At 36.8% G+C, this 11,386-nt stretch overlaps 1 protein-coding gene across 1 annotated transcript; it reads right to left on the reverse strand.

Moving 5' to 3' along the window:
• Positions 1 to 727: 727 nt before the first annotated feature.
• LOC119773314 (zinc finger protein OZF-like) lies at positions 728 to 9,825 on the reverse strand. The gene is made up of 4 exons (XM_038270268.1): positions 9,767 to 9,825; positions 7,261 to 7,450; positions 7,062 to 7,154; positions 728 to 4,198 (listed from the first exon to the last, which is right to left on the reverse strand). The coding sequence occupies exons 2-4, from the start codon at positions 7,319 to 7,321 to the stop codon at positions 2,682 to 2,684; spliced, it is 1,671 nt and encodes a 556-aa protein (XP_038126196.1). The 5' UTR covers positions 7,322 to 7,450; positions 9,767 to 9,825; the 3' UTR covers positions 728 to 2,681.
• Between the last annotated feature and the right edge of the window lie 1,561 nt (positions 9,826 to 11,386).

Genomic DNA, 11,386 nt, shown 5'->3' on the forward strand with positions numbered 1-11,386 from the left:
AACATTCAATGGACCAAAATAAGGAAAGATTAATAATAAGTAATAATAAAATGAGTACATCCCTGTGGTGGTTCCTCTATCAATCTTGGATAACTGAGCTGTTCTGCACATCCTCTCAATATGTTGTTGGTCTTTTGTTTGGTGGCTGATCTATTGAAAAATAAAATGCAATGGTTCTTTTTCTTTTTGTGGAGCTCCTATGGGTTTGTGAGGTAAACCTGAAAGCTTTAAGAACTTAGATATTTGTGTTGGTTTAATTTGTTCTAAATTCCAATAGGGGGGTTATTCAACAAGACTGAGCAATAAATATTTAAATTGTGAGTAAAACATGGACTAAATCAGGAAGATAAACTACAGCAAACAAGGAGTAAAACTCACAAAAAAAAGCACTAGGTATAGGGAAAACAAACCATTTCATGTCAGTTTGATGTGAACCTACACTCAAGTCTCTACATTGATAATTTAAGCTAGCCACTGAATATTTTATTCATATTTACCCAAGTACTTGATTGCTTCATTAATTTATAAAGTGAATTATCTTAGTCCAGATAAGCATAAGATAACATACCTCATAATAACTGCTCAGGAATCCTGGTATTTTTTAATATGTGGCGCAGCTGCTGTCTGCACAGTGAAATAGGCGGGTTGGTGCAAAAATACAGACCTGTACTGAACCTGGCATGTCTTGTGTGTTAGCACTAAGGTTGTGTTGAAAACGCGGACTCTGTTTTTATAAACATGGTCTTTTTATATATAAATAAGTGGAATAGAGTTGAGTTTTAATGTCCGTCATTTTTTTAGAGTGAATATTTGCAGATATGGAGTGAAAGCATCTAAAGACACTGAGATGCGCGAGTCTCATGCCCAATGGGTTAGAGATGACAGCCTTGAGTGTTTTGAACATGAATATCAAATAGGAGGAGCTTCAGCTGCGTGAAGCTCACATTTCAGCCATTTGTTTCAGAAATATTAAAGATATCTTTAAGGTAATCTAGAGGCTACCATACCCTTGATTAAGCTCAGACCTGGTCTAATCTTTTAGTGCACAGAAAATAAAGTTATTGCAAAAGATAATATGGCAATCCCGGGTTGGCCCTGGACCTAACAATTCATTAATTAAGTATTTAGTAATTCATCAGTCTACCAGATCCTTAAATTTGGATCTGATGTTTACACCTGGCAACCCCATAGCATTTCCTGACAAATCTCACTATTGGCACTTCACAATAACAGTACGGTTGAAACATATTATAAACTACTGATACATTTTTCTCTGTGAACAACTTATGAATCAGCTTGAGAAAACCTTAAAAATGAATTAAAAGCCCCAGAAGTGCTATAAAAGTAGATCACTTTGGTTCATCCAGGGATGTGACTGGATCAGGCACAAGAAAAAAAAAGACAAATTGTACACCCTATTTTTCTCCTGGAAACTTCACTCAAATGTTCAAAATTTCAGAAGCTGCAGATGGAAAAACGTAACATGCTGCTCGATGCGACACATCAACCAATCAGAGAAGCTGATCAAGGTGAAAGACAGTACTGCTGATGCAGAGTGCTATGATCCCTCCACTGAAACTGATCTAATGTCTTATGAAATTTCCATCTCTAGTCAAGCACAAATATCTCCCATAATCAGGACAAAAGTAAGTTAACAATGACAAAAAGTTAGCAGCAATCTACATCATAAAGCAGGAAATAGCATTTCAAGGAGTCTAAATTTCACAATGATCCCGGGAAAGGAAAGGATCCCCCTTCCCAGACCCCGCTACACCGCACGAAGCCTAAAGATGTGATACATCCAGGTGTACATCCTATGAAATATTCTTAGCTCAAAGCCTGGTCTGGATGATGATCAGATTCAACGGTACTTCTAGGGCAGTGGTTACCAACCCCAGTCCTCTGGTGGGATGCAACAAGGAAACGCCTAAATCATGCAGAACAGGGGTCCCTGGGGACCATGGTTGGGAAACACCCACATCTAGGGCTAAATTACAACAGCTTTTGTAAAAGCCATTAAGAGCATTCTTTATTTCATCCTTTGTTAAAATTATTTCCTCTATATTCAATTTTTAATGATAAAAGATTACTCTCAGCTGCACTTCTTCAACCTATGTCACAACACAACCAGTTCCAGTTGGTTTTCGTGATGTGAGTCCCAGAAAAGTTCAGATTTTTAAACTTTAGCGGTTGCCTCTCCACTCTTTCCTCGTGGTGCTGCTGTTTGACAACCCCTCAGTTCTGTCAAACTGAAATCTCCACTGGACACCTTTCAGATCTTGGGGGTTTGCATAGGAATACTATATAGACCGCCCTTGCCACAGACACCGCATTTGGTGTGAATGCACCATGATCCACCAGATTACTGATAAGTGCTAAACATTACTAAGAAGATGCATCATATAGATATTCATATTTTCATATATTAGTTGATCCTCAAATTATCACATAACTGTTCACTGCAGTGATTACCAACTAAAATAAGCAGGGGAATTCCAAACCAAGACAAAAAAGTCCCGCTTTTTGTGGAATATTTAACAAGCTTTAGGTTCGTCATTCAGCATCTCTTGGCACCAACCACTTTGGTGATGGTTTTCAAAGTTAATCTGGAGGGAGAATTATGTTTTTACATCGGGATGAGCTTCACTTTGAACTTGATTGTTGAGTAGACAGTTGTCCGTTTAGATCATAACTGTGTGGATTCTCATGTGTCTGTTTAAGCTAGTTTTCCGTGTAAATCTTTGTCCACATAGATCACAACAAAAAGGTTTCTGCCCTGTGTGGATTGTTATATGAGAGTTTAAATTAGTTTTCTGAGTAAATCTTTTTCCACATAAATCGCAACCAAAAGGTTTCTGTCCTGTGTGAATTTTCATGTGTGTGTTTAAATTAGGTTTTTGGGTAAATCTTTGTCCACACTGATCACAGCTAAAAGGTTTCAGTCCTGCATGGATTCTCATGTGTGTTTCTAAGTCTTCCTGTAGTTTTAATCTTTGTCCACATAGCTCACAAGGGAACGGTCTCTTTCTTGTGTGGACTCTCATGTGTTTGTTCAAAGCTGATTTTAAAGTAAATATTTCTCCACACATATCACAACAGAAAGATTTCTTCCGTGCATGGATTCTCACATGTTTGTTAAAATTCCCTTTCAGGCTAAATCTTTTCCCGCATAAATCACAACAGAAAGGTTTCTCCCCTGTGTGGATTTTCATGTGTTTGTTCAAATATTCCTTCTGGTTAAATCCTTGCCCACATAGTTCACAAGAGAAAGATTTCTGTCCTGTGTGGATTACCTCATGTCTGTTTAAACTTGCTTTTTGTGTAAACCTTTGCCCACATATGTCACAACAGAAAGGTTTCAGTCCTGTGTGGATTCTCTTGTGTTTGCTTAAATTTCCTTTCAGGCTGAAGCTGTGTCCACATATGTCACAGAAGCAACGTTTCTGTCCAGTGTGGATTTTCCTATGAATGTTTAAATAGTGTTTTACAGCGAAAGTTTTACCACAATCTTCGCAGCTAAACTTCGCCTCTGTTTGGTCTTTTTTTTGCAAGTCTGCATTGATATCCTCTGTGAAACATGTCTCGTTATCCAGATAGCTTGAAGACCCAATTTCTGAATTAGTCATGTCTTTCTGAAGGCAGCAATTGGGATTGGATTGTTCAGCAAACTCCTCCTTCAAATCGGGCTGTTCTCCTTCAAGGCGGGGGCAGACTCCCTCCCGTTCCTCCTTAATGTCAGGGGGCTTTTGGTCATGTAGGCTCACACAAAGTGTGTGGTCTTCAGGAGGTTCTGCTTTAACCATCAGATTGAAGTCATGATGCTCAGCACTAAGTCTGTGGTCTTCTTGAGATTCTTTTTTAACTACCGGGTTTAGGTCATGATGGTCAGCAGAAGGTGTGTCGTCTTCATGAGCTTCTTCTTTAACCATCAGATTGAAGTCATGATGGTCAGCAAGAGGTCTTTGGTCTTCAGAAGATTCTTCTTTTACCATCACATTCAGGTTATAAAGGTTAGCACAAGGTTTGTGGTCTTCAGAGGATTCTTCTTTAACCATTTGATGTAGGTCATGTGGGTTAGCCCAAGGTATATGGTCTACATTAGGTTCTTCTTTTACCATCAGCTTTGGATCATGTAGGTCAACACAAGGTTTGTGGTCTTCAGGAGATTCTTCTTTGATCATCAACCTTTGCTTGACACCTATAAGAATCATTAAAACACATTATGCATTTCAGAAAGTATTTTTACTTGTTGGCAGGTGGCTCTGCAAACCATGTCGCCGTCCATGTCTCGTCACATGAAACAAACGAGCAGTGGTCTGGACAGTCAGTGTGAAGAGATGGCAGATGAGCAGTAATTATATTCACAGAGCTAAAGTGGAGAGTTGGAGACCTACCTTAAAGAGTGTACAATAGTTTGAAAAGAAAAGTAGTACTGTAGTGTTAATGAAAGGCAGTTTTTCTACTTTGGCTAAAATATCTCTCAGCTCCATATCACAGTGTGTAAATTGGGAGACTTTTAGCTCATTTTCAAGATACAAGATAAAGGTAAAAGATACAGATATACAGATATATAACATCTAATTTAAAATCTAAAATGATATAATCAGACGGACTGTTATAGGCCAATTCTGGTATTTTAAAGCACATAAACATGATAACATGTTTACAAAATAACAAATTAGAGCAGGAGAACGGGGAAGTTTTAACAGAGCTGATGGCAACGCAGAGCCTTTTATTTAAAAAAAAAAGGAAAAAAGAAAGAGGAAATAAAACAGCAGAGGGCGAGCTAATCACCACACAGTCAGTGAGCCATCCTCTGATGTTAGAGCATCTCTAAATTTAATAACTTCAAAATTTAGTTTGTGCTAGGAAATGTTATTAGTGTTAACGCTCACGCTCAGGTAAAGATGAAAGAGATGCAATCTGCATTGTTTTACTAAAGATGGGGTTGAAAATAAACACAACTTTTATAAAGAAACAGTAATAAGAAAAGCAAAGACTACAAAAAGGAGAAGCTGTGGCAGGATTGAAGGAAAATAGAAGAAAAATTTAACAAGATTATTAGAAATTTATACAGTGAGGAAAATAAGTATTTTAACACCTGGCTATTTTGCAAGTTCTCCCACTTAGAAATCATGGAGAGGTCTTAAATTGTCATCATAGGTGCATGTCCACGGTAAGATACATAATCTAAAAGAAATCCAGAAATCACAATGTATGATTTTTTAACTATTTATTTGTATGATACAAATAAGTAAATACGTATTTTAACACCTGTCTATCAGCTGGAATTCTGACCCTCAAAGACCTGTTAGTCTGCCTTCAAAATGTCCACCTCCACTTCATTTATTATCCTAAATTAGATTCACCTGTTTGAGGTCGTTAGCTGCATAAAGACACCTGTCCACCCCATACAATCAGTAAGATTCCAACTACTAACATGGCAAAGACCTAAGAGCTGTCCAAAGACACTAGAGATGAAATAGTTCACCTCCACAAGGCTGTCAATCTCCCTCGGACTGGGGCTCCATGCAAGATCTCACCTCATGGGGTCTCGATGATCCTAAGAAAGGTGAGAAATCAGCCCAGGAGGAGCTGGTCAATGACCTGAAAAGAGCTGGGACCACCGTTTCCAAGGTTACTGTTGGTAATACACTAAGACGTCATGTTTGAAATCATGCATGGCACGAAAGGTTGCCCTGCTAAAACCAGCACATGTCAAGGCCCGTCTTAAGTTTGCCAATGACCATTTGGATCCAGAGGAGTCATGGGAGAAAGTCATGTGGTCAGATGAGACCAAAATAGAATTTTTTGGTCATAATTCCACTAACCGTGTTTGGAGGAAGAAGAGTGATGAGTACCATCAAAAGAACACCATCCCGACTGTGAAGCATGGGGGTGGTAGCGTCATGCTTTAGGGCTGTTTTTCTGCACATGGCACAGGGCAACTGCACTGTATTAAGGAGATGATGACCAGGGCCATGTATTGGGAGGTTTTGTGGAACAACATCCTTCCCTGTGTTCAAACCTGGTGAAGAACTACAGGAAACGTTTGACCTCTGGAATGTAAAACAAAAGGCTACTGTACAAAACTTTGATTTCCTCAGGCGTTCATATACTTATTTACAGCTGTATCGTACAAACAAGTAGTTAAACAAATAATAAATTCTGATTTCAGTTTTTTTTTTTAGATTATGTCTCTCCCAGTGGACATGCACCTATCATGACAATTTCAGACCCCTCCATCCCTTGTAAGTGGGAGAACTTGCAAAATAGCAGGGTGTTCAAATACTTATTTTCCTCACTATATATATATGTATGTGTTTTGTTAAGAATTTATATTGTGTTAAGAATTCAATTTAATTTATATTTTTAGAGCTTGTTATGAATTGTTCTACTAACTCAAAGTGATTTATTAACAGACTTTCGGCTTTTGTTGTTTTTCTCTTTAACATATGAAAATCATTCACAGAAAAAAAAATGACAGAAATACTGTGAAAAGGGCTAGAACACCATGGACTGAGAAATGAAGAGAATTATCTGGTTAACTGTGCATAAGTTCAGCTTCTAGCTCAAAATTTTTCACATCTCCGATGTTGCTGCTATTTTTCTATTACAATAAATATGTCCACAGCTGTTTATTGGTTATTTACTCTCCAGATAAAGAGCATTTATATTGTAAAACCACTATACAGTACAGCACTTATTTGTTTATTTTATTTACCCTGTTACTTATTCTGTCATTTTTATACACTTTCTAAGGTCCACATTGTGTGACCACTTTTGCTACAACCTTTTGCTGATGTAACAACAATTTCCCCATTGTGGGACAAAAAAAGGATTTTCTATTCTACTGTAATCTATTCTCAGGGATGGATTAAAGCAAAAAAAAAAATATCCTGTGTACTGCTGTTGATCTGTTGCCCTGCCCTAGCTGTAATATTCCCAATTCAATTGTGTCTTTAACAATGGGAAACATTAGACAATAACGACTGATAAATGAACATTATGATAAATCAAAATAGATTTTAGAAAGGAGTGTAGTTCTACTTGAAACCCACCATGTCGATCCTCTGGTGCCTCAACTTGGTCCCGAACTCCAAATTCAGAAACTTCGTTAGTGAAGCAGAAAAACATGCTGGCCTCACTTGGGTCTGGGAACAAATAAAATTTAGAAAAATATTTATTTTACTTAGATAGAAAAGAGACATTGTTGGCATATGTTACTTTGATTATGTGAATGTTGCTGTGTTCTCTTACCGGGCTTGACAATACTGATACTTTTCAAGTCTGTTGTTGGGCTGTTGCTGTCAGAGCTCATCTTCTTATCAACAATGGAGAGCACTATAAAGTAAAATCCAAGTTGCAAGAATGAGGAGTTGGTGGGAATGATGGTAGCTGATAAGCTACCGGTCTCTTTGCCAGGAGTTTAATGGTTTCCCAGTGACAGCTGTGGGAGAAGCAGAGGTCAGATAGTCATTAGGAGAATAGAGAAAGGCAATCACTCCTTAATCTAAAGTAACATGTGGCTAAACTACATCCATGATCTCATTAGCTTCCCCAAACACACATGTTTAACCTAACCAAGACCCCACTGCACACATTGCTGTCCAATTGGGTGCCAGACTAAAAAAAACAACTTATCATCAATGTCTTACAAAATAGGGAATTTAAAACAATACTATTCCTTCATCAAAATCATGCACAAACTGGTATTCTGCATAATTCATGCATCTCTGAGAAATCCTCATGAGTTTTACTGACCGAGCAACAGAACTCGACTTATCATATAGTTAATGTCTACATCAATATATATATATTTTTTTTTTTCCTTTGGCCTTGACGGTCTTTGACTTTTTCAGCCTTCAGATGTGGTTTGATACGACAACGTAACAAAATTCCAGCACATAGAGAGTTAGAGGCAGCTTCGCTTAGAGGAGAGTGTTTTTCGTTAGTGTTAGAAGAAGAAAATAACTATATTTCATAACAACTGAATAATCTGTAGTATTAAAGATGATGATTTCATACCATATTTTCCAATAGCTGACTTTAAAAGGCTTAAAAACATGAAATGGGAACTATAATGCTGCACCATGTAGTTGAAACCATCCCTCTAGCATTTAAAATGTCCTATTTGTTGAAACAGTGCATGCTGGAACAGGCTTCGTCATCATAGTCTCAGCTTTAGGTATGAATACAACCCAAACAGACTCATGTCTTCATAGAGAGTTAAGCTGTCCTACACGTCCACCAGGTGCAACGACCCTGAACAGAATCTGACACAATAAGCTCCCTCGAACTCTGTGGTTGAGGAGGTGATATATCCCATCCCTCAAATGAGCTAACTACCAGCATCCCTCTGCTTACTCCCCATGCACCTCAGGGTTTTTTAGCAAAACCACTTCGGTGGCATTGTTTCAAATTTGTCTACACATGGGGCTGAGTTACACTTGAATGAACGAGAAAGAGACACCTGAAAAGAGAAAAAGATGAACAGTCATCAAAAAGCTTCAATTCAAACGTCTGCCCTCTTTGCCTCTGAGTGCAATATAAATGCTGGAGAAGGATCACATCAAATGGTTTGTTTTCTCTTTAAATTGTGCTAATGGCCTTTTTTTTAGTCCCAGTTTTAGTCCAAGTTTTGCACACAAGTTAAATAATTATTGCTCAGTCTAGTTTAATAGTTTCCTGTTGGCATTTAGGAGTAATTAAACACAAATATTTTAATTCTTAAAGCTTTCAGGTTTGCTTCTCAAACCCATTGAAGATCCACAAAAAGAAAAAGAACAAATTGCATTTTATTTTTCAAAGGATCAGCCACCCAAGAAAAGAACAACCGCATACGGAGAGGATGAAGAACAGCTCAGTTATCCTGGATTCATAGAGGAGAAACCACAGGGATGTTCCTCTTTTATTATTGCTTACTGTATTCATTTATCTTTATTTTGGTCCATTGAATATGCTTAAAAACTTAATTTCCATCACACCTTCCAAATGAAACATCCAGAGAAGTGCTGTCTCCTGTCATGGTGAGATTTTATAAAATCTACAGACTCCTGTAAGGTCTGAATTGTTTAGCTGTTTTGTCAATTGTAAGAAAAACTGATAACATAATGAATTAAGATTTTTAATCCTAAGCCTATTGCCAAATATTCATAAACAGTGTAGGTTGCATAGGTTTTGGTTGCACTGGTTCCTGTATTAGTGGCAGTAATCCAGTAATAACTTTTTGGTTTTCCATTGTTTAATTTACTAGAAATGCAGAGAATAATTAAAGAACAGTTGTGAAATTCTTAGTTTACAGTATATTTCAGATGCAAGTATTTTAGAAGGGCTGATTCTGCTTTACCACCGTCACCAGAATGTTGAAAATAATGTATACTGTGAGAAAAATGTTCCACATAACTACAGAATTATTCCACATTTTGCACTTTGTTTCAGTTAAATCCTCTGAAAACCTGCAACCTATCAATGCAGCTATCCTCCTCTAACCCTGACAGGGATTCCTGTCCAAATAATTTCAAAATCTCACCCCAAGGTTTGGTGAAAAGTTGGCATCCCTGTAATATTTTTGACCACCACAGAAGCTAACGGTTAGCTTTAGCTAAAGGAGACGTTTAACTCCTAAAAGGATGCTAACAAGTCTATTTCCGATTACCTGGAACCCAATATTGAAACCTTAATTAATTATATAAATCCAGCTTTTGCTAAAGGGTTGTTGCTATTATCAAACACCAGCTTTTGTACTATAAATAACCGGTTTTACCTGCCGATGGTAGCTTTTCGCACCAATGATTTTCTTCTTCTGTTTCCTTTTCTTCTTCTCTGTTTTTTTTTTTTTTTACGGCTGGCATCTAAAGTTAGGAAGCATGATCGCCGCCTACTGTTCAGGAGTGTGAACCAGTATATCTGGCTCATACAAGCCTTTTTTGGTTTTCCTAATATAATGCCGTTTTATATAAAGATCTTAGCTGCTGTTCTACTGAAGAGTTATGAGACATTTATAGTTACCAAAACAGGTAATGTGAGAACTTAATTACTTAATAATAACTTGCTAGGATACCTGAGCTAGTTGGAAAGGGATAGATACCTCAAAACTGCTTCCCTCTCTAGGGAATCTTTCGGTTAGTCTTTTTTTTATTTTTAAGTCCTAGATTGGAGTTTTCTTAACCTTATTAAAGCATCGCATAGCACTGTGCCCATCCATTGCTGCACATTGGTGGTCAGCTGGCTGAAAGGGCGGATTAAGTAGTTTGTGAAGTATTTCCAGGCAGTCTTGTTATGCTTTTGTTGATCTATTTAGATTAGAATAAAGAAAATACATATGATTTTCTGTGCAATCAGAAAGTTTACTCAAAATTAAACTTGCTTTTAAATCAAAACTGCATCTAATATTTGTAAAGATAACATGACTGTAATAGCTATTATGTTCCATTAATGTGCTTGAAGTAGGAATAAATACAGCAATTTAGTTTTGAATAAATACATTTCTGTTGCCATTTTTTCCCCATTCATAGTAATTATGCAGTTGAATTTTTAATTAAGGTTATTCTAAAGCTGTTTCTATAAGCAATTGATAGAAGATCTTATACACAATTTCAAAGTCTTTAAATCTCAGAAATTAATATAATGATGTGATTGTTTTAGGTGCTTATTCTTGTGTCAGAAGAAGCTTTGAAGGTCATGAAAAATAATACTGCGATCACAATATTGGTTGAAAACAATTGCAAGTTAGATTTTTGGCAAAAATCGTTCAGACCTACTACTGATTAAAGTGAACCACCTAGTTTGATATGAATAGTCATACCACTACCTCACCGTTGCTCCTTACCTACTACACTTTAACGTAAAAGTATATCCACCTGTATATAAGCCATCCGGATTGTACATATTTTTATTTTTCATCTTTTACTTCTTTATTTCTTTTTATTTTGTTTTTCATTGTGTGCGATACAGGTACACTTGCACCTTAATCCTTATTTACCTTGATATACTGTATATACCTGGATATACTGTATATATATATATTGTTTATTGTCTATTCTTAATGCACCTTTTCCTCCTTGTTTGCACCTTCTTTGACTTCTATGCCAATATGTGACAAGTGAATTTCTCCGCTGTGAGATCAATAAAGCTCATCTAATCTAATCTAATCTAATCTAATCAAATCTAATCTAATCTAATATATTCATTGAATGGAAACCAAACCTGTAAAGTTTCTATTTGTTCATAAAGAATGTTGGATTTCTGTGGTCTACTGGAACTACATTCAAAGAAAAACAGATACCAATCAACTTTTTAGGTTAATAAATTGAATCTAGATAGATAGAATATATAGAAGGTTTAATATCCGACTTACTCTTTTAGACTTGTTCAGGAAAAGGAA

This window comes from Cyprinodon tularosa, unplaced genomic scaffold, assembly GCF_016077235.1.
Source record: "Cyprinodon tularosa strain WSP-4 unplaced genomic scaffold, ASM1607723v1 ctg76, whole genome shotgun sequence".
NCBI lineage: Eukaryota > Metazoa > Chordata > Actinopteri > Cyprinodontiformes > Cyprinodontidae > Cyprinodon > Cyprinodon tularosa.

Coding starts and splice junctions, on each gene's coding strand:
- LOC119773314 (XM_038270268.1), bottom strand. CDS start 7,321: ATGAGCTCTGACAGCAACAGCCCAACAACAGACTTGAAAAGTATCAGT. Junction 7,155..7,260: donor TATCAGTATTGTCAAGCCCG/GTAAGAGAACAC, acceptor ATTTGTTCCCAG/ACCCAAGTGAGGCCAGCATG. Junction 4,199..7,061: donor GGCACCAGAGGATCGACATG/GTGGGTTTCAAG, acceptor TGATTCTTATAG/GTGTCAAGCAAAGGTTGATG.